The sequence below is a fragment of the Aptenodytes patagonicus genome, chromosome 15 (assembly GCF_965638725.1).
Source record: "Aptenodytes patagonicus chromosome 15, bAptPat1.pri.cur, whole genome shotgun sequence".
Classification (NCBI taxonomy): Eukaryota; Metazoa; Chordata; class Aves; order Sphenisciformes; family Spheniscidae; genus Aptenodytes; species Aptenodytes patagonicus.
The window spans coordinates 6,440,430-6,466,392 of record NC_134963.1 but is presented as its reverse complement, the minus strand read 5'-3'; the positions used below and the strand labels follow the sequence as shown (position 1 = coordinate 6,466,392).

The window sequence follows — 25,963 nt, the reverse complement described above, 5'->3', positions numbered from 1 at the left end:
AATCTGTATTAAAGTTAGAAGTCGCAGAACAATGAAGTCCTCACAAAATGCACAAATGAACATAACTCATTTGTGCTCAGGTACAACATATATTAAGAATACCACTTCTCCCTATGTAGATATGTTTGGGTTCTGGGGATGTTGGAGAGGAGTGTCTATATTAAACATCTGGTCTGCTTTTGAGTACTTTGATCAGCATCTGCATGTGATTGAGTTCTCAAGTTTGGCCAGAAAAGCAGCTGAGGTTGAGAGACAAGATAGGGGTCAGCTGCTTTTGTATAATTATATATTCTACTTGGACAGCTAGGAAGGTGCCTTTCCATTCAGTAGTTTTCATGAAAGATAAAGGTTTTGTGACGGCACATCACTTGGATGGAATATGAAGGATTGCAGATAAACTAGGATTTTAGGCTACAGGGATTATCAAATATTGCACTGCTGCAGGCTGAGATTTATCAGCTACCAAGCCCTGGTTCCTGTTTGCCTTTGCTAAAATCCTTTTGAAGGGTGACAGTATTCATGAACATTAAAAGTGTAAGCAGGCAAAGTACAGAAGCGTACTTATTACAGGAGAAATGGAACAAAAAAAATGGGAAGATTACAGTGGAAACCATGTCACGGTGAATAAGGAGTCAGGCTTCAGTCTTGGGGAGAACTGGCATCCGGCCTAGTTTAAATTAGATGTAAGATTTTTTTTCTTTCTAAACTTGATCCTGGATTTCCTTCTGTCACCTCATATCCTTTTACGGTCAGTAGCACTGTACCCATGCATATTTATTAGATTTAGACATTTTGCAAGTCACCTTCACAACAACTTCTTTTCCTGGAAAAACTGGTTAGTTATGAGACTGAATTTGCAAGTCTAATCTTTGGCATTTATTAACCCTTATTAGTCTGGTTGCTCAATGGACAGATAAGTTTTCAGGCTTATTTGCAATTTAATTTCATTCTATATACTAATGACAGTCCATACTTCTGTTTAGATTTCATAATCTAGATTCCTTCACACATGAAAATGACCTGTGTGTTCAGAATCCTGGGAGAGAAACAGTGGTCCCGTTTGAGAGAGAACAGTGGTCCTGCTGTTTGAGAGAGCAAGAATTAATTGTTAGTACTTCTCCCCTTTCTTTCAGGGAGCCACAGGCATGAGAAGAGGAGCAGGTTTATACACCTGCAAATACTTCCTTTGCTTTAAGCTCACAGTGAAGCTAGAGTAGAAAAGGCAGATACTGTTTTTCCTCCCCAGACTAAGACGCGTCTCTGAGCCTCAGCTAGAACCACTCTTGTCTGTTTGCTTGTGGTATTTCCAGACCTGCTGAAGGCCTAGAAAGCGCAGCCACTGAAACAAACACAGTTGCTTATTGAGGCAGAGGTTGATGCACTGGGAGACAAGTTGTTGGAATAAACACAGCTGTGTTTTTTCCATTACACTGTGTTCTCATTTACTGGGTCAGTCAGCCACATACCTTGTCTGTGCAAAGGTACGGGGGTAAATACATGTCCTTGGGGAATCGCTAGGACTGTAGGATCTACTCTTGAACTTCATCTTGGATAGGGTTCTCCAATGTTTAAATCAAATAAAGCTGTGGTTATACCTATTACAGGGAATGGTTAGAGCTTATTAATAGTGAGGAAAACAACCTGCTGTGGAATATGCAGTCAACCTGTGTAATCAATTGTGCTTTCAAATGCCTAGTTGCTCCCAACTCTGCCATGACAGTCTTCAAGCCCTGAGTTAAGGTTTCAGATAAACCCATCTGAGTTCCCTGCAGAGAAGACTCTTCCTTTTGAGGAGAAGAAACTTTTTATCTGCATGGCTGTAATTGAGAAGCTCCTGAACAGATCTTGTTCACGTTCCCGTGTAAATGTCAACTCTGGGCAAACCCACAGCCACAAAATACTACAGTTCAGGGTTTCAGAGGGAACAGTGGCTTTGCTTCCAGGAGCAAAGCCTGAAAAACAGAGACTGCCCACAGGCAGTGAGGCTCAAGGGACAAGGCAGCTCCAGGAGTTGGCTTGTATTCCAGCACTGGAGCAATTCCCACTGCTGCACTGGGTTAAGCTCATCTTCACCGCCAGGCTTAGGTTGGCTAACGGGCATCTCTGACCCTGGTTTTCACTTCAAAAAGAAGTCACAGTTGGAACGATTTTGAAAAGCAGGGTTTTCTGTACAGTCGCAGGGTTTGTACTGGGCCAGCAGAAATGTCTGCATTAGATGAATACTGCCGGATCCCTGGTGGTGTGTGGAGCTCCCACCAGGCTTCCAGGCCATAAGAAAACCCTCATGACTTTAGCATACAGGCAGATCCACTTGTCATACACCAACAGCACAATGGAACTTGTTCAAGCCGCGAGATGTAAGGCTCAGTGGAAAAGTAGCCTTGAGTTATCTGGATACAAAAGAGAGAATTCAGCACCTGTGGCAATGAACAAAGTCGGGCTCTGTTATCAGCTTGGACTGGTGCCACCAGCAGAGACAATCTGCTGTTTCCAATGTGCCATTTCAGTTGAAGCTGTTTGGACCTGACCTGGGAGTACAATGCTGGGATTATCATCACAACAGGCTTGGGAAGCAGGGCTCCCTCCCTGAAATTCACTGTAGTCTTTGCAATAAAATTAATCCAATTGTATCTTCCAATTCCCCTTTTTGCAGCACTGTCTGGGAGGGACACCCATGATACAATCAAATTTGCTTTTCTGGCATCTCTCATACTAACGAGCATTGTCCTACGAGCACTTCCCAGGGTGAGTCAGCTTCCCTAGCTCCCAGGTGACCCAATTTTTTTTTTCCCCAGTTTTTCAATTAAGCAGAAATTAATTTCACTTTTATGAACCGCTGGCCACATTCGGCTCACAGGTACTGGTAAAAATGCAGAATTAATCACTTGCCCTCTGGCGCTGGGTGGAACCCCCAACCTCTTCATACCCACAGTGCAAATTTTCATCAAGCAGGAATGTACTGGCCATTTACTGGAGTGGTGAACTGAGGAGTTCAGAGCGCGACAGAGGTTTCCTAAGTGGAGGGCGATAAGACAGAGAGCTCTCGTTCTTCCGCGGCACAGATTTTTATCATATCACAAAAGCAAGCAGCTGAAAAGATTCCAGTCAAGAAGCACTGTGCTTTGAGAACGGGTTAGACTGCCTGCCCTTCCGTGCGAGACGACTACCGGATGGGATCCGGGGTGAAAACAAGTTCTTAAACAGGTTATACCTACTGCTATGGCTCACAGCCATTATCAGATGCTGAAGTCTTTTACATACCTAATTCTCTGTAGGTTCTTCTTGTCATTCCCTGCAAGGGAGCCAGAACACGTGCAGTGTGCAGCTGTATTCTGCCATCATCCCAGATGAACGTTACCTTGAAAACCATGAATGCAAAAAACACCCCCACTAGATTGGCTCGATGTTGAGTGGCAGAGGTAGTATTTTATTTTTTGAGCATCCCTCCTCAAGGACACTAAAGAGTTTGTAAAACATCACTAAATGAAAACAAAACATCGCCAACAACAAAAATGCAAAACTGCCCAAAAGTAAAACACAGCAGCATTCAAATATTGGAAAACATGAGAGCTAAAGTGCTTGAGATTATTTCTTAACTATGCACAGTCTGGTCAGTCTTCCCCATATAAATGCTATTTTTCCAATAGCACGTGCCTGGCTGCATAGGTTTCTTCACCAGTCTATGGCAGGATAACACTACTAAGCCAGAGCCATGACCCAAAAGGGCTGGGAGCAATGTATTTCTTTCTATCCGTCATACTAAAAGTAAGTTAATAAATAATATTCAAAGAAACACATTTTAAAGTTCAGGCAGCTGAAGTCGGACTCCAAGGAGAGTGACTGTATGGATTTCCCATGCAGTGAAGTCGCTAGCATGGCCTGAAGCTGAACAAAGCTTTGGTGGGATTTATAAAGTGCTGTCTTTTAGTATTTTATGCCTGTCTTTAGTAGTGTTTTTTTCAAACCAGCACCGGGATTGCGAGTTAAAAAAAATTCTGAAATAACAGACCAATTTTCAGTGGATGCTGGAGCCAGACAGACATTGCACAGTGCACGCAAATATATTAAAAAAAAAAAAACCCAACCCCAAACCCAAACCAAAAAAAACCCGAAACCCAAAACCTAACTCAATTATGGTAAAACTTTTCATCCTTAAAAACAAACACCCACCAAGCACCAAGAGCAAATCTGAAAGCAACATCTGCCTCTCGGTCCCCTGGCTCGTTCCAGCAAGGATGGTTACTACATGATACAAGCTCAGCAGCAATGGTAGTGAGCCTGAGCCTGCAGGCACTCAGTGCAAAACTCTCCCGGCATTCAGCCCCGTGGAAGTGATCCAGTTTTCACCGAAGCCCAAGGGAGCTCCCTACAGACTTCAGCAGACTTTGGATTGGCCCCATAGATCGAAAGCGGGAGCAGGACCTTGTTTTACAGTCAGTGTTTTTCTATCCAGCCACAAAAGCCACCCGCCAAAATTCCTGAAGGGGTTTTCAGTCTTCCCCTCCATGCATGCATTTAACATCCATTACAGTTAATAGCAGTTACACATGCGTATCAATGGGAGAAAAGTCCCAGTTGAGAGGAATTACTGGTAGTAAGAAAAGAAACCCAGTAGAAACGCTGGGAATTGCTAAAGACCCAACTCCCTGGAATAAATCCGTTTCCCTGTTTAACCAGCCGGCATCTGCCCGCCGGACCATAATGCAGGAAGCTCTGCAGTGTGTGTTTGTGTGTGCACGGGTGTGTGACGCGCGCGGGGTGAGCAAACGGGCGTCGTTCTGCAGCGCGCGAGCCCGTCGGCAAGCCGCCTCCTGTCTCGGCGTCCCAGCAAGCGTCTCGAGCGCCGGCCCTCGCCGTTCTTACTTGTGAGCCGTGTTGTAATCGTCCTGTGCCACGGCCGGCGGGGAATGGTCTATCCTGAACTCTTCCTCCAGCCCGCTGGGCGCCTTTGCTGAATCCCCCCGGGCTGCGGGTTGGCGACTGTCCGCGCCGCCCCCCTCCAGCCCCAGGATCTGTCTCTGCACCAGCTTGGAATAAAGGCCTCCTTCTTCCATCAGCTCCTTGTGCGAGCCCTGCTGCACCACGTGGCCCTTGTCCAGCACAATGATGTTGTGTGCCTTCTCGACAGTGCTCAGCCTGTGAGCTATGACAAGCACCGTGTGGTTCTGCAAGTCGCCGTAAATCGCCTGCTGAATCTGCGCAGGAGGAAAAGACGTTAGTGCCCGAGCGTCGCTGGCTCCGCTTTGGAAGGAAGAACAGCAGCTTTGTGGTCTGTTAAGAAACCTCTGGATGGGAGGTTTGCTCTCCTCTGGCTACACAGAGGACACAAGGCTCCCTGCAGCACTACCAGCACCAGCATGTCCATCCCAGCTCTCGCTGTGCGGCCCCAAAGGCCGTCTCAGTCCAGCCAGCCTGCAGGTGCGGTACGCACACATACACTGCCAGGTCTGACCCTGCAAGCTGGGTTCTTATTAGAGCTGGGCCCCAAATTTGGAGGCCACGTGGTGTTGGCATGGACTGCAGAAGGCCAATACCCGGTAAATGCAGCTGCTCAGAAAAGCAGGGCTATTTCCTGGGTGTATCAAGGCAAAGCAAGAGAGAGTTGTTTTCTAGCCAAGAGCCAGACAATGGCACTAAGGTCTAAAGACAGGCAGATGGCCACCAGGCCACATGCCACACTGACACCCCTGGCTAGCCAAAACCAGCCTCTGGCTGGCATCAGATACCACAGACGTGGCTGAGGACCTGCAAGCCCATGAGCTGCTCCAAGGTCAGATGCTCACGCTGCCCCACACTGTGGGCCAGCAGCGCTCATCCTCCAGGACCGGGAGACATGTCCTCACACCTCAACCTTGAACTAGCTTTCCCTCATGTCATTAAACCAGTGAGGCCAAACTGCTAGTGGTAGAGGTGTTTGGTCATAACATCCCAGCCAGATAAACCCAGCTCAATTCACAGAAAGCTCAGGGCCTTTCCTGCCAGTGTGGTTTCTTTGGTGCCTCAGCTGGGATTTTAGCTCGGGCAGTCCTACTCTGCCTGCTGCAGTTCCATTTTTTAGGGTCTTCCTCCGTATCCTGTCCTAAAAAGCTCCACGGTGCTGCTGTATGCCAATTAACACTTTTCACATTTCAAAAATTGGCAGAGATCCCTATCTCATCAGGTTTGTCAGGCATTGGCTGCTGTGAGCACAGGATTATTCTCTTCTTGGTGGCTACAGCAGTGTTGGAAGCAAATTCCTGCTCAGGAATTAGCGTCTTACCCAAACCTCTGATTGCACCATGCCAAGACTAAGCTTGTCCATAGGCTGGAAATTGGAGCTACAGTCTTTCCTCCAAACGCAGATTGCCTCTTTGGCCCAGACACCCGAGTCACCTACTCACCGCATGTTCACTCTCCGCATCCAGCGCGCTTGTGGCTTCATCCAGGATTAGGATGGGGGGAGCTCGGATCAAGGCCCTGGCAATTGCCACTCTCTGCTTCTGGCCACCTGACAGCTGGGCTCCTTTTTCACCTGCCTCTGTTGGGTCGAGAGAGAGGAAAGGGTCAAAATAAAAATCAAGAGCTGCCATGAAGTTCAGCTCCCAGCCAGCAGCATCAGGATGGTGTCATGGTTTGAAGCAAAGACCAGGTAAACACTTCTGCTTCTGCTCACTCGGCAGAGCAGTTTAAATGAGTTAACACATCCCTGAGGCTGCAGTCTTTCCCTCCAGCAGCAAGTTCTCCACTATTGCCCCAAGGTCTGAGGCACTGATGCTCATGGAAACAATGCAGAGAAGTCCCTGAGCCTGGGAGATGATCCAAACGCCGAGCCCCCCCTCCTGCCCTGGCCCATGCAGCTGCATCGCCGCCATCTCTCCCTGCAAGTTGGGCTCTGGAGGGTGTGCAACCGAGGCAGCAGGAGGGGAAACCGGGACCTCTCTGCTGGCTCCCATAAACACAAACCATCATCAGTCTGACCTGCCTCCTCACAAACTCCCACTGTCACAAACGCATCAGCTTTTGTTACTATGGATTTATTGCAGGTTTATTTTCTTCCTGTGCAGGCGGGGTGGTACACAGCTAACTGCTTGGGTTCTGGGCTTTCCTCCTGATCACTGCACTGAAAAACGGCGAGACTACCAGTGCCGCATCTCCGTAACATTGCCAGGCACCGGGAGCCAGACTGGTCCGGATGGGATGGGGGACGCTCACCCCGCTGCCACAGAGCAGCGGCAGAAATGCTCTCCCGGGATGGGCTCAGAAATCCTGCGACAGCTCAGCCACCCCAAAAGGCAGCCAGGGTGCTGCACCTCTCCATGTAACCGCCTCTGCAGTGCCTCCGAGCTGCCACGGATTTGTGTCCGTCACTACCTGCCTGACTTTCCACCCGAGGGGAGAGGTTCTGCCTTCCCTAGGCACAAAATGCTTTCAAGTGCAAATGGAGGGATTTTGGTACCTGTGTGGTAGCCGTCTTGTAACTCCGTGATGAAGGTGTGCGCGTTGGCCTTCTGGGCAGCCTGAACAACCGACTCAAAGGAGGCTGAAGTTAAGCCGTAAGAAATATTATCTGCAATAGAGCGGGCGAACAGCACCGGCTCTTGGCTCACCAGGGAGATCTGCACAAAGGAAGGGAAGAGCAGGGGGTCGGGAGCAGAAGACGCGCCGGCCGGTGTGTCGGATCATCGGCATTTGTTCCTGCTGGGTAAGGACTCAAGCGGGCAGAGCCTCACCATTAAACCAAGATAAAGAAGTGCCTCAATGTGAGCTTCCAGTGAGGATGCTAACGACAGGGTGCCCAGTGGCAGCCCCAGCCCAGTTTGCATCGTCTGCTGGGAAGCCATTTTGCAGGAAAGAAAACCGATGCAATGCTGGTACACTGACATCTGGGACGGGCTTCCCCCTCCAAGACCCTGCTGCGTTTTTGCTCCAGACCCCCATTCCCATCACTGTTTGCTTTTCCCAGTATGGGAAACCAGTGGCTGGGTCAAGGCAGGCTGGAGAGATCCTCTCACAGGGCCTCGCTGATTTTCCATTCAAGGCCAGTAATCACACTTGGGCCACGTGAATGAGCCCTCCTGCATCTTTTAATCCAAAATTAGCAAGTTACGGACATAGCTGCTGCAATTCCTTAATTGCTTAGCAACAGCCTCCCTGTCCTACCTTACGGCCGTTGCTGTTCACTCTCACATTCAGCCTGCTTTGTCACTCAATATTGAAATAAATTGAACCCTCCAAATTATTGCTCAGAACTGGGCATGAAGAGAGCCAGCGGGACACAGTCATATTTTAATTGACTTCTCCCCATGCTCCTAACACCGCACCAGGCTTTTTAAACTGAAAGGCTTGCTTGTCTTTTAATTTTCGCTCGGTACGGGCAGGGAATGTAAATTAGTCACACTGACTTTGGTTTTCCAGCCTGTCTCTGATCAATTGTTTTTGGGTTTTCCTGCTGACTGGTGAGGCCATTTGCTCTGGGGGCAAACAAAGAAGGCAGTTACTTGCAGAGGACATGAAGGCTGATCTGTGCTGACACACAGACAAGAGCTGAGGGGCCTTGACCCCTCTCCTGGGCAAACCACCCAGCCCCTCCGGTGCTCCAGCTGCTGCCAGGATCCTGAGAGGTTTAACTCCCCATTAGCTGAGAATTACTTTAAGGTCTTAAGGTAGAAAGTGCTGGAGGAATGCAAAACACTTTTTTCCAAACCCAATTTAGATGATAATTAATACAATAACCAAAAACATATTTCTACTGCGTTGGCCAAAAAATACAAAACAAAACATGTTTCTTGTTCTGTTTTTGGAAGACTTCCCCCTCCCCATGAAACCACTCTCCATCCCTTTCCCTTCCGCCCCCACAAATTATCTGAATTCGTTTCCTGGACCACTTCCAGCCTCTATCTTTCTGGACATTTCAGAAGTTGCCAGATCAAATCCAAAGCAACATGCAACGCTACCATCCATCCCCTCTGATCACGGCAGGCGATAGCTAGAATACACGTATCAGTCGCTCGTACCACTGAGTGCAGGTACTTGTGATCGTACATGTTAATGGGACGCCCGTCCAGCAGCACCTGCCCGTCTTGCAGAGGGTAGAAGTTCTCCAGGATGTTGACACAGGAGCTCTTCCCGCTCCCTGAAGGACCCACCAGCGCTGTCACTTTGCCGGGGTGCAAGGTGAAGGACACATTCTGCAACAGGGATGGGAGAGCATGCTCAGGTCCTGGCTTTTCCCAGGCTCCCGGGGCAGTGACTCGGGCACTATGCAAGAAAGGTAGCCGAAATCTGGCCACGGTGACCCTCCACCTTGGTGACATGCCACATCAGCCACCTCTCCTGGCTCTGGGGAAGCAAGAAGCCTCCAAAATTGCTTCAAATTTGCCTGCTGATGTAGCAGGACCTCTAAAAACTGCAAAGCAAACTAACCCCTTTGCTGTCTCCCCCTGCCCCATGACCCCAGCCCCTCTCCCATGGAAAGAGTCTGAGAGAGCTTGGCACAAAGCCCTGTACCATGCTGACATGTTTAATGCCTGAGCGGGGAACAAGGGTTTTATTAATAAATCTCATTCCTTGTAAGGAGGGCTGGCCCTAAACACCCACTGTTCCTTATAATCTGTTTTCCAGCATGCCGTCGAGCCTGCCTTTACGCATCTCCAAAAGGGCAGCTGACATTTCCCACGGGCTGGGGATCAGTTATTGCTGTGATGGAGAAGCAGCGCGTGGTGCCTTGCGGCAGGGAGCGCTCTGCGCCTGCGGGGCTCACCTGGAGGACCTGCGTTGCAGAGCGAGTGCGGTAGGAAAACGTCACGTTTCTGAACTCCACCTTCCCGTCCACGTGGTCTGGGGCCAGGGACCCGTCGTTCACCATCGTTGGCTTGCGGTCGATGAACTCGAACACCTTCTCGGCAGCTCCCACTCCCTGCATCAGGCCGCTGTAGACGGAGCCGACAGACTGGAAGGGAAGAGGCAACAGTGAGACCCTCCCATGTGATGGAAAAGGCAATCGGTGTGACTTGTAAGGAGAATGGTTGAAGTATTCCCAAGTCTATCATCTGACATTAACTACAGTCATCAGACACAGAAAAACAAAGCTTTTCCCCCTATGCAGTGTAGAGAGGGGATATATGGGCATATCCAGGGAAAGGGCGTCTAAAGAGGTTTGTGCAGGGGTAGACCCAGAGGGGAACAGAAGAAGGAAACAGATTGGGAAGAGAAGACGTGCACCAGGTGATACATGACCCAAACTTCCACCAGAAGCCTCCACCTATCTCCGTTTGCTCAAGACCAGCAGCTCCCCAACCCAATGGCTGAACAGAGTCCACGTAGGGCAGCACATCGCACCAGCTCCCGAGGGCAGCCGGCTCGTTCCCTAGCACACTCCTCAAACACAGAGCAGCTTCAGGCTGGACCTTTCTAGACAACCATTTGGCAGCTGATACGGCTGTTCCCTGCCGGGATATGGTCCTAGTGGATTTACCACTGTGCTTTCCCAACTACAACTGCTGCACACTGGCACCGGCTTCGGTGGAATAAACCCCCGTCATGTCGGCTCTTTTCAATATTAAACCCAGAGCTGCAAAACAGCCTGTACTGCAACTGCCCCTCCCATCAGGAGGGAAAAAAAACCCCAACCCAACCCAACCCCACACCAAAAACACAGCCTGGAAACACCACCAGAGCCTGTAGTCATCCGAACAGATGGTGAGAGCCGGGCACGCTGCCTCCAGCTCTGCTCTGCTGCTGTGTAAAGGCTGAAGCGCCGCCAAAACCATGCTTGGCTGCGAGGAAACCTCGACTTGATAATTTCTGCCTCGATTAGCCAAGCTTACGCCTTTGCAAGGGGAAGGCAGCCCTGGGTGGGCTCTGCCATCCCACCCACAATCCCATCTTGCTAATGTGCTGCCAACGCAGCAGCTTGCAGCCTATTCCGGGGGGGGGGGGGGGCGGGGGGGGGGAAGTAGTATAATTAAGTTTTTAATGAAGCCTGAAATTTAACAGGCAGCTTTGTAATCCCTGCATCCTTCATGCCAGGAAATGTGCTTGGGAGGCAGCCAGGACTCTGCCCTTCAGCGGGGCCAGCCTGACCCCTTTGCCTCATCAGGGCATGAGCTGCTTCGGATGCGTTCAGGTTGTGAGGCCACAGCAGGAGGGGAGCGGGGAGCGGAGGGGAGAATCAGCCCACCGGTGAGCAAAGCCACGGTGCCAAGGAAATGCGTCACAGGGAAGTCAGCACTGGGTCTAGCCCTGCGGCTGCCCTGGAACCTTCCAGAAGACAAGTATCATCTTGATACGGGGTAGCCCAGAGGGATAAAACAGACTCACCTCCATGCAGTCTCCTAAGACGAACTCGTAAATGATGAAGGATATCAGATTTCCGCTTGTCATTTGCCCCGAGATCACGAGGTGCCCACCGTAGTAAAGGATGCTGACCTGGACCACCAGGAGGGTCAGCTGGAAGCAAGAAAACACCCCAAAATCAGCAAGGAGAACTGCGTTTTGGTGCATTTGTAATTACTCACACAACAGCCCACAATACATGCGCTGACATTTATTCTTTGAGCCCCAAACTGAGCATCCCTGACAGCGCACAGATGACAGCCCTAGCAGCGAGCATGGATGTAAGAAGGGAAAAACGACTCAAGTACATGGGCTGATTTAAGGCGCTGGGCTGAGATCTTCCAACAAAACAGAAGTCCAGAGGGGCAACAGCCAAGGAGAGAGAATTTATCTGAAATAACAGTGTCTCATGAACTTCTCTCTTGGACTAACGTCCTCAAGCGTAATAATCTATGCTCAAATTATCCAACACATGCAGTCACCTCACCACTAAAATAAACTTTGTTATACGTGTGACACATTTTAATTTAGAACACAAAATCAAGCCAAGAGTTAATGCAAAAAATCCTCCTTGCACGTACAAGTCCCTGAAGCATAACCTCAACTCTTGCCTGAAATCAGTGGGGGGGTACCACCTACTCTAGAAAGGAGACAGATCAGCTGTGATATGACAAATACCAGCCCCTGCCTTTATTCAGCCGGTGTTGTTCCACGCTGCCTGGGTGCTCAGAAAAGCGGTGGTGCCCCGGTGCTCTGCGACGTTTGCGGGACAGGCTGTAAATTCACACAGGCAAAAATATTGGGGAAAAAAATTCCTCCTCTATTGCTCTGCCATGGTCTGACCTTAAGATCCTGCATTTCCTCTGACAAAGACTCTACCAGGGCTGTGCTAAACCCATCGGCTTCTTTCTACGTGAGCCCGCAAGAGCAGTTTTTGAGGGTTTTTGCCTTCTTTGGCTCAGCGGGATCTGTGCTGACCCAGTTCACGCTCCGGCTTCACCTGGGAGCTCAGGAATGATGCTAAAAATGCTCCGATTTTGCTTCCAGACTTGGGAAGCCATAAAGTCTCCCACAGCTGCACGAGGACACCATAACTCGCAAACCCTTCACCAGAGGCTACTTAGATCCTTCAATGTGCAGAGATAAGGGCAGCTTCACGTGAGGGTTTTGCACAGCCTTCGTTATCAGCCGATGCGGGAGAAGTCCCAAACCATCTGGTCTTGAATGATGAAAAAGCATTTTCCAGAAATCCCCCCCAAAAAAACACAAACCCAAACCCCAGCAGCCTCCCCCTGCCACCACCCATATGCAGAAAATCTCAGTTTCTGAGCAGAAGCTCAACCAACGCCGCGGCTGTTTCCCAGCCGGAGCCCTGGAGATGAGCTGGCACAGGCACGCAATGCAGCAACAAAGAAACACAGGGTTTTCCACGACCTTGAGCAGTTATCAATTATATTCTTATTTGCAAGAGAAAACAGACTATTTGGTGGCACGATGCAGCGCTGCCCTAAGGGGGAATGGAATATATTTTTTGATGAGTGAAAAAAAATAATAATTAATAGACAGGGGATTACAGGCAGTGGACATCAAGGCTGGGCTCGCCCCGCAAAGCTCCCTACACCGTGAAGCGCTGGCCACCTACCCCGCTGGACCAGACGTAGTAGGTGTAAGCCATGGCCTCCCGCTTGTTGAGTTTGTAGACCTGCTGCAGCTTCTGCCAGTACACATTCGCCTCCGCCTCCTCGTTGGCAAAACTGCGGACGGTCTTCATGGCGGAGATGGTCTCCTCAGCGGTGGTGTTGGCCTTGGCCAGGGCGTTCTGCACATCCTTGGAGAGCTTCTGCGAGGAGAGGCAGAGGGGGCTCAGCAGGCGCCGGGCTGCCCGTGGCACCTCTCCCCACACGCCCCAGGCTCTGCTGGGCTCGGGAAAAGGTGGCACGGTGACATTGTCCAAGGCCATGGGCAGCAAAGCTGAGCACTGGGATATATCCCACACCTCAGGACAGCCTGGGGCACTGTGCCAGGAGGGGAACGGATTCGTTGTGCTGTCCCCAAGGAAGGATCTGGGCTGCAGGAGGTGACGTGCCATGCCCAGGGCCACTTGGGAAGCCTGCGGCAGAGCCGCTGCTGCCGGTGCCCTGATGGGACAGGGTCAGCCTGGCCCAGGAGCCCTTCCAGGAGTTTCCAAGTCAGGTACAGGTCTGGAGACCAAGGGCAGCTCCACTCCTCCCACGAGCACCTGACCCACAGGAGGAGCCATGGCTGGGGAAGGCAGCACCCAAGGACCCCACTTTGGCAGCACGTGTGCACGCCGTGTCCCTGGCACAGTGGAAAGCTCCAATAACCAATGTGGGGACTCACACGGTCCATGGGACATGGTATTAGCCACAGGGGATGGCCCTTGGCCCATGCTAGCCCCAGGCAGAGGGAGGGAGCTCGGCACCGGGTTTAACCCCCACCTGAGTCACTCCAAAGGGAGAGGAGAAGACAGATTGCATGAGGGCAGGCAGGCACATGCGCGACATCCCATGGCCAAGCTACATCTCCTGTCAGACCTGAGAAGCTTCCACTTCTGAGCATGAAGCAAGGTAAGAGTTGAGGCTATGCTTGTCTGCCCATACAGGTTTAATGCCGCCTTCCTGCCCCCACTGCCGGCAGCAAAGCACCCGAGCATCAGTCCCACCAGCTCCAAGACCGCCCACAATCTCCGCAATGGCTTCACGAGGGGAACAGCCCAGCGCTGTGGCACACCATGGCCATGCCAGCTTCTCCTGCCTACCTTGTAGTACTTCCCATAGACATCAGACACCAGCATGATGATGGGGAAGCCCATGAAGGTGACGAGCGAGAGCTTCCAGGAGAGGCTGAACATGAAGAAGATCACCCCCGTGGCCTTCACGACGTTGCGCAGGAAGATGTTGATGTTCTGGGAAACCAGGTCGCTCACAATGGTCGTGTCCGATGTCAGGCGGGAGATGACGTCCCCTGCAGCAACGAGGGGTTGGGGAAGGAGAGAGCAGGGACACGTTCACCACAGCAGGTCACTGCCTAGCCACGTCCTGTGTCCCATGCCAGGGGCCAGATGGAGCTCCCCATTCAACCCACCCCTTACTGGGGGTCTGAAAGGCGGCATGGAACGGGGGTGACTCTCCACCGCTGTGGATGCGAAGCAAAACAGAGGAGCTTGACTTGCTGCATGCACGAGGGACATGAAATGCATCTGAAGGCATGAGCTACATCCCTGGGTCACCAAGGATGGCTGCAGGACAGCGAAGAGGACTCTGGCAGCACCCTACACTGGAGGGCACCTCATGGGCGCTCAGATGGGCAGCGGGCGCGTGGGTGGAGTGTTTGCTGGGCTGCTGAATGCACCTCCAAAGCTGTCAACCCAGCCCCGAGTTAATTTCTAAATGACACCAGGAGCCCTCCAGGAGCTCACCAGGGACTGCTGGCACCTTTCCCTGCCGTCCTGGCAGGACCAGCTGAGGTCGGGCACAGCATTCCCTGCAAAGGAGCGCGAGGCGGCTTCGGAGAGGGCTGTTTGGGTTTAGCCGTGTGCCCCGCAGCCTGGGGCCGACCCAAGCGACCCTGAGGATGTGGGTCTAGCTACCAAGGGGCGAAGCTCCTGCGGTGTCCTTTGGTGGAACTGAACGTTACAGCCAGCAAACATCACCCTGAAGTCCTACAGTCTTGACCCATGTTTGAGTCCAGCTGAACTCCCATGCTTTTGTGTAAGCATTAGTCCAGGGTTACCCGTATCCCACTTACAATAACATCTCCGGTGTCCTCAGCTATCAGGGCACCATGCAGCGATTGCTAAATACGGCAACAGCCTCAAAACTAAAAATATCACCGAGGAGAAACTGAATGTGGGAAAAGTTACAGCAGGCTGGGACCACACCAGAGCGGCACGGACCAGGACAGGACTGAATGGCAAGCAGGGAAAGCCACAAGCACACCCAGCAAGCTTCACACATCTGAGGTTTCCCATGCCCAGAGCAGAGCTGGAGAGTGGCTGACCAGCAGGCACTGACGGGAGGTACGGGAGGAGGAAAGTAGGTGTTTTGGGGATGACCGGAGATGAACGTGTCAGCCTCGGGGCTGCTGGATGTTAGGCTGATTGGTGGCAATGGGACATCCCCAGGGTGCTGGGCAATCCTGTCCCAACCCCACGGTGGGAGGCACCCGAAAGGGAAGAGCTCTCTGCCGCTCTTTCTGAACACGAGCATTTGGGTGCCGTCTCTAGCTGCCCCCAATCTGCTGCATGCTGGTAGGGCAAACCAAGGGGAAAAAAATACCGGGATGGGATAGAGGGGTTAGAGCAAATCCGGGGGAAAGAGGAACCAACCTGTGCGATTCTCATCAAAGAAACTCATCTCCTGAGACACCAGCGACCTGAAGAGGCAGTTGCGAAGGCGAATGTTCAGTCTCGCAAATATGAGCGTAAAAACGCCGCCCCGGATACCTGCGGCAAATGAGCTAATTGCAGATAAGAAACGTTATAGACCAATGGACACAAAACCCGCTCCTCAGCAACACAAACACCCCGATGCCTGGGCCAAGGGCTTGGGCAATGCTGTGCTGGTACCATTTTACACCCCGGGAAGCGATGGCTAATCCAGCCCACACCTCCTCTGGGTGCTACCAGCATGGGGACGGCTGCTCCTAATCCCGGTAGTGACAAGCTTTGGGAAGGGACACAGTGCTGCTGGGCCAGCATTCCCCAGGAAGCCCGTCCCCTGTGTCTGCTCCTGCTCCCCCACCACCAGCAGACGGACGTGGAGGACTACGCAACGGCCTCGTGACTGCCACCATGGCCTCTACACCGTGACAGCGCAGAGAAATCAAAGCGCATCCCTGGGGTCTGGCAGGGACCCGGCGGAGGGGCTGCAGGTGAGACAGCCCGTGCCCACCACTGCGACCGCGAACTCCTGTGGGAAAACCCCAAACTCCACCTCGTCAGGGCCAAAACCAGCCCCTGCGATTACCTTCCTATGGCAAGCAGTGACATGACCAGCACTGCCGTGGAGAAGCGGTCCATGCTCTTCTGCACCACGATGCCATCGATGGCCAGCCCCGTGTAGTAGGGCAGGAAGGTCTCTCCTGCCGGACAAGCACAGGACACGGGGTTTCAGCCCCACCGCGCAGGATCGGCACAGGACCTGTATTTCCAATTGCGACAGCTCGTGCACAACCCCATCCCCACCATGGAGACACTTGGCCATTGCACGAGATGTCTCAGGAGGCACAGCCCTTAGTGGCACGCGGGGACGTTTAATTTCCCAGTGTATTTTATCCCCTGTTTCATTTTTTTTGCCCCACTGCATTTTTCACCCAGCCCGTACAGGACGTGCCACCCAGCACACCCAAAAAAGCAAGCCTGGGGTGCTGCCAAATGCCCCCCACCATGGCTCTTCCCCTCCCAGTGAGGATGGGAGCACACCGTGGCCCCCCCGGTCCCTTTGCTCACCCAGTGCGGCCACGAGGAGGAAGAAGGAGGCGATGCCCAGGAAGAAGGCATCCGGCTTGGTGTAGGACAGCAGCTTATGGATGGTGGGACCCGCCGCCTCCTCCCGTTTGTCCCGCGGGGCGCCCCCGTCACAGCTCTCCTCCGCCTCGGCGCGGGACTCAGAGCCGGGCCCCAGCGCCTCGCGGGAGGAGGTGACACAGGCCAGCAGCTGCCACAGCCCGAAGGTGGCCGCTAGCGCCACGTAGGTCCAGGCAAAGAGCCCCCAGAACCAGGGGTCCCTGATGGTCCTCCGCACCTCCGAGTAGAGCAGCAGCTTCACCATCATGTAGATGCCCATGAGGAGGCAGACAACGGCGATGAAGGTCCGCGATGCCCTGAGGCGCCGGGGGCCGTAGGCCGTATTGGTGGCCACCCCAATGGCGGCCCCCAGCAGCACGCAGCTGCGGTAGAGGCAGCCCCCCCAGATGTCCAGCAGCGAGTTAAAGATGTTGAAGTGCCGCAGGTCCTGCAGGACATCCCGGCTGCCCCGGCCATGGGCATAGAGCAGCGTGGTGACCACCACATCGGCCCCACTGAGCGCCAGCGTGCTGGCCACCGCCTTCCAGGCGCGCATCCTCGCCACTGGGCTGGGGGGTCACCGAGGCGGTGGGGGGCAGCCCTAGCACGGGGAGGACGTGGTCATGTCGGCCTCTGCTGCGGGGCGAGAAGAAGGGGACAAGGTTGTTATTCGCCCCAGGGAGGTGGCAGGGAAAGGAAAGCAGGACGGGGGGACAACCGTCCCAGCAGCCCATCCTGACCCCAGACACCTCTATCTACTCCTTCCTCCCCTCCCCTGCTGCATACGCTCCAAGATATTTCATAAAATGAGAAGCACAAATGAAGTCAAGCTCCCCTCCCAGAAGCCTGCACCCATCCTGAATTCCACAGCAGAAATCTGCACGTCACGGTGGGAAACTTCGTCCCTGCTTGCTGTGGCAGCTGTGGGACCACGAGGTCCCCGGCAGCTGGGCGATGCTGGGACATCTGTGCAGCCCATGTGTCCTGCGCTACGGGGCCGTGTAGGTGTTAAACGCGGACATTTGTGATCTGAGAGTCCCTCCCCACCTTTCCCAGGACAAAGCTGAAACCAAGCACTCAATCAAAACCACATGAAAGCAGAAGGGAGAGCAGCTCGGCTTTGTAACAGATCCCCTTCGTCAAAAAAAGAATAAATTATAGGAATAGCAGCCTGTCACACCTTGCTGTCCTCAACCCCCTTGAATTTTAATTTGGGGTAACCCACTAAACCCGCTGTGCAATTCAGCGACACAGCAAAAATCCTGAGAGGAAGTTAAAAGGGGGTTGGAAATCCACAGCCGCGTCCCGTGGGAGAGGTTAAGCTCCAGGGCAGGACGCCGCCTTCGCTGTCGCCCATGGGCCTGACTGCCGGCAGCGATGGTGGGGCTGGATCTGAATTGACACAGAAAAGGGCGAAAAGCTTGACTTCCTTAAAATCGAGCGAGCTGCTCACCTGCTCCTGCGCCGTGCCCAGAGGTGCCGCGCATCGGCACGAGGGAGGTACCCGATCCTCAGATTTGTGCTGGCCAAGCAGCTCGTGACGGCGCACGGTGCGGAAGGCACGGCACAAAGGATGCCGTGCGTCGGCCACGCTCCGGCCTGCGTGACCGCAGCTGCCTCTGCAGCCGCCCGAAAGCAAACCACGGGGAAAAGGGCAGCCCTCGGCACCGGCCAAGCGGCACCCTTGGCCGAGAGCGGCTCAGTGGTCGGGGAGGCGGGGTAAAAAGGTAAAAAGTGGAGGAAAACGGGGCAGTGGCTGCAATCTGGGGAAGAACGGGGGTTTATGGGATGGGTGGGGAAGGAGGGATGGAGGCAAACCAGAGCAGCGGTGTCAGGGAGGAGCTGGACACGCTTCCCAGGGTGCTCGCTGCTGCCATCCGCTGCAAAGCTGCGCGGATCCGGCCCGGTGGAGAAGGAGGAGGAGGAGGAGGAGGAGGAGGAGAAGGAGGAGAAGGAGGAGAAGGAGGAGAAGGAGGAGAAGGAGGAGAAGGAGGAGAAGGAGGAGAAGGAGGAGAAGGAGGAGAAGGAGGAGAAGGAGGAGAAGGAGGAGAAGGAGGAGAAGGCCGCCACCGCAGCTCCCTGCCACCCGCGAAGGTGTCCTCAGCTACAAAGCTGGAGATGCCGAAGGCGCCCAGCCTCATCCCTGCCTCCCCCCCCGGTACGAGATGCTCCTCCCGGGGGAGACGCCCGGGAAGGGCCGCGCCCGCCATAGCAAGGGCGAGGGGAAAACACACGGTTTCCCCCTTTGCGGCGCTAAGGGCAACGCAGTCCCGACCCGCCCCGGACGGGGTCTTACCGACGGCGGTAGCGGCGGCGGGGATCGGCCCGGCCCGGTCCGGCCCGACCCGGCGGCGGCGGCGCGTCCCGGGAGCAAGGTCGGCAAGGGGCGTGGCTTCCGCGCTAACCACGCCCCCCCGCCACGCCCCCTCGCTGCGGCGCCGTCTCGGCCCCGCCCACTCTTTAACCGGGCAGGGCGGTAGCGGGGGGCCGGGGACCCCCGCTACCGCCCTGGCTAAACCCTGCCCCGAGGCACCAAGGGCACCCCCAGGCTTTTCCCCGCCTTAGAAAGTTGGGTGGGGTTTGGGTTTTTTTTTGGGGGGGGGGGCAAAAATGAATTTCATATTTTTTTTTTCCTTTTTATATCCTTTTATTGGTTTTATTTAATTTCTGCGGCAGAGGGGGGAAAACACAACACACGAGCTGGCTTTAAAAACAACCATGACAAGGGCTCAACATCGTTTTAAAATGAACCCCTAAGCAGGGGCTCGACAGGGGTTTAAATTAACCCCTAACGCAGAGAGGAATCCAGTTTCAGGAAATCCAGCTTATAAATTATTTTTCCCCTTCGAGTCCCCGCGCCAGCTCCGGAGGGATGGCAGCGCTCAGGCTCTTCCCTGACCAGCATCTGTGCATCCAGCTGGGCTATACAGGTGACAGAGGGGCTGGTCGGTGTCACTATGGCAAAGTTTCCCTATGTTTTTGGAGTGCTGGACTTAAAAACACCCCTAAAACCCTCGCCAGCGTAGGAACAGACTACAGGATTCCTAGAGTTCACTCCATTTCTGGAGAGGATAGAATGGCGATGTTACAAAGGCAAAATTCATTTTTCTGTGCCTGGATAACCAAAAATAAAAATAGGATGTTCTATTATCACTTTTATTTCTGCTAATTAGTGCTTAAAACTAAAAAAAGCTCACTTCAAGCCATTCCCACGTCCACCGGGAATGCAGTCAGACCTGGCGTGACTCTTCCCGGTTCAGGCGGACAGTGGGGAGACAAGTTTTACGCTGTAGGAAACAAATTGCAACGTGGCTAAGCCAGGTCTAGTTTCTGGTTCTCTTCTCATCTGCACCCAGATCGCCCCCCGGGCTTTGATGCAATTACACCCAAAAGGGCAGTTTCCACACTGTAGTCAAGGTGGAGCTTTTTTGGCAAGACCGAGTCTCCCGCTGCCAAAGCGTAAATGAGGATGGTGCCACTTCCCTCGGTCGGAGGGATGGTCCGAGGGCAAATCTGGACCAGGAAGGGACTGAACAAACACCCTTGTCTGAACCTTCCCCTTCCTTTCTCCCCAGGACAGAGCAGGCACGTCTGCACCCTGGACTCCCATGCAGCCGGGCCACAAACCTCGGGGACAGTTTGTGCTACTGCCCCGGCCCCGTGGGACCCCCAGAAAAGCCCCAGAGGCTAACTGGTTTTCTTCACGCCGGACATACTCTGCTCAGGCGGCAGGACCGTCTCGATCTGAAACGACACAAACTGGCCCTTCTTCAGCTTCTTCAGGGAGCTGGCAGCGTTGCTCCCAAACACATTGTCTTCCACTTTGAAGGCAAGAGAGGGCAGGCCCCGACTTTTCCTTTTCACACTCTTCCGCTCCCGCTTGTAGGCTGTGGTCATGTTGGCAATCACCTGTAAAGCAGGATGCTTGGGTTAGGCCTTGAGACGCCGCTTAAAAACCAACTCGCATCCGTCTCACGCAAGCTCGGCGAGTGAAGAGTCGGCGCTGCAGCACGCAGAGCTCAGCTTGGCAAGCCAAGGCTGTGCCAGCAAGTGCTAGCACAGCTAGCTGCACCCTGGGGCAAGGGAGGGACTACGCAAGGTCTTTCCAGCCTTATTCTCACCAACCCCAAACTAGCAGGAGACCTCACATTAAGAAATTGTGATTTCATGGCCGTGCTCAGAGGAGCCGTTAGTTCTCCATCAGTAGAGGGCAGAAGGGGATCTAGGCTGGAGTAGCACAGAGCCAAAGGAAGCTTTTATCCCTTCCTCTTAATTACAGCCCCAATCCTGGCCCGTCTGCAGGCAAGCGTCAGCGACCTGGACACCAGAAGTGCCCTTAGGGACAGGGCAGGATGCTTTGGCATTACCTAGACGGAGCTCTTGCTGCCCCGTGCCACAACGTGCATCTCCATTTCACAAAAGGGGAATCCGAGCTAGCGAGCCTGAGCTGCCGAAGGGATCAGCTGGGAATAGATCCCTCATGTTCAGCTCCCAGGCCTCCTCCCTCCTGTCCCGTTTTACTGCTGCTATTCCCTGCCAAGAAGAATCGCAGTCCAAGTGGGATCAGAGAGGACCACATAACCCTGTCTGAGTCTAAGAAATGACTGAGCAAACAAAGCACTTGAGCCTTGTCTATTATTTTTTGGCACATAGATCGCCAAGCACTTTACAGGGGACACTGAGGTCATTTTTCAAGTCAGGAAACCAAGAAATGGAGAGACAAAGTGAGTTGTCCAAGGTCACCCAGCACATTAGAGACAGTCGGGAACTAACTGGGAGCTCGCCAAACCCAGCTCTCTGCCCACTGGGCCACTAGTCTCCATGGTAGCCCCAGCCTCCCCAGTTTCTCTCCTCCCATTTTGGGGCAGGGATACTTTTAACATTCTTAATTACACAGCGTGTCCCTAAAGGCTTTTTGTCCCTGCCTAAGGACTGACTCCCTTGGCTGATTTGAGATGCAGATTACAAGGCAGAGTGCTGGACAGGCTGGGACACAGCTCTTGTTAGCCTTGATGGGGTAAGCCAGTCCCTCCTATTTCATCCCCCAGCTCTGAGCAGCAACACCACCAGCTTCCTCGTGGCACCAAACAGTGCCAGCTCAGAGGGTCCGGCTCTGCTTCTGCTGCCCTTGGCACGCATCGAGGTGCCAGCGTCCACCTATCCTCTCAGGCCAGGACTGTGGAGTCTCGGGCAGTGCTTAACCGGCATCTGCCTCGCTCCTTCCCAGCCAGACACGTGGCCTCCCTGCCACACTCGAGCCCATCAGCTACCTGCTATGCTCGGTGACAGGAGAGAGCCCGCAGGCAAAGGACTCCTGTGAGATGGCATTTCTGGACAGATGGGGCCAGGGGCTCTCTCCGAGTGCCTGAGCAGGCACACGCTGTGGCATGATCCTTGTATGGGCAAATCCCTTCTGTGCAGCTCTTGCACAGCCTGGTGCAAAGGACCCTGCGGGGAGCTTAGCCGCCAAATGATTTCAAGGCACCGTAAGACTTACAATTTCTTTCACCGCATTCTGCTGCTCCTGAACCGCGGCTGTGAATGGCAGGAGGCTGTCTGCCTTACCAGAGCTAGCCCCCTGCTCTTTAGAGTCCTTGACAAAATCCACCTGCAAGGTACAGATATTTGGGTGTTACTCTGTAACTGTGCCAGTGGCAAACCTCCTACAAGACTCTCCTTTGCTGAGAAGAAGTTACCTCGGACGACAGGCACACGTATCTGTTGAACATGAGGAAGAAGGGGGTGTACTTTGTGACGGAGTTGACTGAGGTGCGGAAATCAAAGAGCACAGGGTCGAGGTTGGTGTCCCATTCACTGGGCTTCTCGTTCACCACATTGCAGATGGAGGATTTGAGCACCTCGGCGCTGCGGTCGTCCAGGCCTGCGCAGTCTGCAGGGTCCGCAGGGGTGAGGATCTGAGAGATGTTCCAGCGCTCGCATAAATGCCGGCTGACCTGCAAAGGCAGGGGGTCATGCTCACGAGAGAATAAGGCGGGTTTGCACCACAGCAGCTAGCAGCCTCCACAGCATGAGACTGCACCGTCCCTGTGCCAGGAGATGCTGCTCAGCAGAAAAAGCTCCCCAGAAAAGTTAGAGCCTGACAAAATGTTTTGCAACGGCTGTTCCCGTGCTTGAGGCTTTCCACAGCACCGGGAAGCTCGGTTAATCGCAGGGTAGGGCAGGAATCTCATGGACATCATCTCACAGGACCTTTCCTTCCGAGCAGAAAGGCTGCAGTGTGGCTGGAGGACTTGCACCACAGAACCACAACCTTAAACCCCTAACAGGGTGAAAGCACTGGCAAGTCATCTACCGCTGGCAACAGGGCTAGGGCAGGGAGAAGGCATCAGCTCCTCGCCCCCCCTACATGGCACGCTGCAGCTCTGCCTTTGGGACCTGCTGCTGCCCAAAAAAACCTGCTCAAGATCATGTTGCTTTTCCCTGAACCACCCAGCACCTGACCTACCTCCTCACAGAAGTCCCAGCTCTGACTGGCATAAATGTTCTTGGATGCTCCAAACCTGAACAAGAAGAGGACACACAACTGGTTTTACTCCATCAGCTGCAGGGCAGAGCCAGAGGAGTTCAATCAACATGGGTGATAACAGGATATGAAAGGGACAGGAGCCCTCCAGCGGAGCTGGTGCTAAAGAGGCTGGCATGACTTCACCTCCCCGAGAGCAGAGAGAGGTCTGCTGTTCCAAAACAGCCAAGCCCGTTTGCTTTTGAATGATAAGGCAGCAGGAGAAACAAGCAAAGTTTCTTGCTCCGAATGGCAATCTCTACTGGCCGCATGCATTTTCCACACGGACAATGTCATGTGGTGACATACACCACGTCAGTGCAAAATAAACACTTTCTAGGACGGATCAGGGAATGGTTTTAAAACTTCTGCAGAGAACTGGGGCACCAGCTCTCTTGGCCTTGGAGCTACTCGGAGAACCGCTTCTGCCTCTTCTCCCCTCCCCTGATAACAAGAGAACAGGTTTTTCCCAAGTACTCTGTAAAGAGCAACTGAGAGGCACTGCATGGCCTCTCCTGTAGAAGGGAGAGTCCCTGCTCTCGTGGGGAACCATCTCGTGGACATAGAGTATTTTTGCAACACACATCCCAGCACATCCCATCTCGCTGCAGAGGTGCAATGTAACCAACAACAGAAGAGCCCACCTGTAAAAAATTGTAGCTAGGGCTTTAGCCACTGACAAGGGATCTTTCTTCTGCAGAGGAGCAGCCTCAACCCACTTAGTGAAGTAGTCGGTCACAATGAGGACATGTGTATTGCTCTGGCTCGTCTCAGGAAAAGGTCCTGCACAGACAAGCATCAAGAAAAATCAGTGTGATGCCGTAATATCACCCAAATGAGGAAAGTTAGAAGCCCAGTCCAGCAAAACAATCACTGGGAAAATGACCATGACTCTCTTCTGCAATGAAGTTTGGCCAGTACATTTCTGTGACCTTTGTCAGCAAAAATACACCTATCACAGTCTCAATTCTGGGAAGTAATGCGCGCCCACAACTCCCATTGTGTGTGGCGAGGGAGCCGAGCCAGTCACGCGGATCAGGTTGCACCCTGGTAGGCTGCTGTGGCCTCCTTGGCACCTCCTCACCGCAGACGCGGGCAGCTTTCACTCAAGTGCGGCCGTAAGTCTGCCACGCTTCCCGACGGCTGGCGTGGAAGCCTTGAAAAGCCTGTCTGTCAGCTGCAAACACTCACCATGAACGTCTAATGCCAGCACTTCCCAGGGTGATTCCACTTTGACAGGCCTTGCTTTCCGCAATACATTCTTGTTGTGCTCTGCGTTCTGGCACGTTTCACACATTTTGATCTGGAAAGGGAAAAGACGTATCAAAGGACTTTAAAATATGCTGATGAATTCTGTCAGATTCAGACTGGACAGGTTATGAAGGGATGAGAGGGACAGTACGTCTGAGCAGCTTCCTTCTACCTGATAAAAATAGCGCGGCGCAAGAAAAAGAGGACAAAACAGGCCAACACAGCTCACCTTTCACAAAACTCACCTGACAGCTTTCTCTGACACAATAACCAATGTTCTCAATGCGGCCTATAGCTGAGACATTTCTCACCCTGTTTTTAGGCAAATATTTATTGTATCTTAAACTTCTACTGCCGGTTAGAAAAGTCACCAGCCCTAGGATGTTGGAAGAGCGCGGGCTGCTCGGACCATGCAATGCAACCACCCTTCTTCAAACCACACTGTTGCAGAGCCCTGCTGCAGGCAACTTTCGGCAATAAAACAGGTGAGGCAAAGCAGCCAAGGAAAGCCGGCGGAAACACTGAGCTCCTCCTGCTACACTAGTTTAGGGAACTGGGCAGCTCTGGTAGGAATCCGGACTGCTCAAAGCTAGACCCAGCAACACTCGTCTGAAACAACCCTATATTCCCATGCCGGCCAAAACTGCCCTGCACGAGGAGGCCTACCTGCGCAGGTTTCCTGACGCTCGGGGGAAAGATATCCAATCTATCCAGCTGTCTCGGGACGTTCCAACAGTTTCACCTGCAGAGTTACTTAGTGCGTGGCTTCAAAGCAACAGGCACTAGAAACGACATCATCCCTGCATCAGGGCTCTTCTAGCTGCTCACTTGGGACTGCTGCCTGAACGTCCTGGGAAATACTCGCGTCATCGACACGGTCAATGCTCTCAACTTACCCAGTCCACAACATCCTTCACAATCCCCAGCCAGTAGTACCGGCTCTGAATCCGGTGCACGGTCTTCTTCTGGCCCAGATGGTTCCCGATTTCGGTGAAATGGCTTTCCAGAAAGACTTGCCGCCTCCGTTCAGGATCCACAATCACCTCGCGCTTTTCTTCCTTTTTGGGTCCCACATAGTAGAGGCAGCCGCCTGCAAACGCGAGACATTTATCTAAAAAGACACACCCTCGCAGTCGTTTCACCTACTCAGTCCCAGCGAAAGGGTAATTTTCTACAGCAGGAAAAACAGGTGAGACACAACAAAGCGGGGCTGTCGCCTTGGGAGCTTCTGTAATGCCTCTGGAGAAGCTGCTAAACTGGAATCATCCCCAAATAAACCCAGGGACCTCCTTTCTGCACCCAGAGCTGAGCAAAATCCTCTGCCGAGATAAAGCCACCTCGGTCTCCGG

The 25,963-nt window shown here is 53.2% G+C and overlaps 1 protein-coding gene across 2 annotated transcripts; it reads right to left on the bottom strand.

The window, feature by feature from the left end:
• Positions 1-3,406: 3,406 nt before the first annotated feature.
• On the bottom strand, positions 3,407-19,191 carry ABCB9 (ATP binding cassette subfamily B member 9). Of its 2 annotated transcripts, none has more exons than XM_076352921.1 (12): positions 19,137-19,191; positions 16,784-17,476; positions 16,302-16,416; positions 15,662-15,792; positions 14,093-14,298; positions 12,956-13,153; positions 11,299-11,427; positions 9,740-9,928; positions 8,994-9,167; positions 7,436-7,595; positions 6,381-6,517; positions 3,407-5,195 (listed from the first exon to the last, which is right to left on the bottom strand). In XM_076352921.1, exons 2-12 carry the CDS (start codon positions 17,394-17,396, stop codon positions 4,860-4,862), a joined length of 2,388 nt encoding a protein of 795 aa, XP_076209036.1. In that variant the 5' UTR covers positions 17,397-17,476; positions 19,137-19,191; the 3' UTR covers positions 3,407-4,859. The 2 variants fall into 2 exon arrangements, with proteins under 2 accessions (XP_076209036.1, XP_076209037.1); XM_076352922.1 differs by having other exon boundaries at positions 15,662-15,708.
• Positions 19,192-25,963: the final 6,772 nt, after the last annotated feature.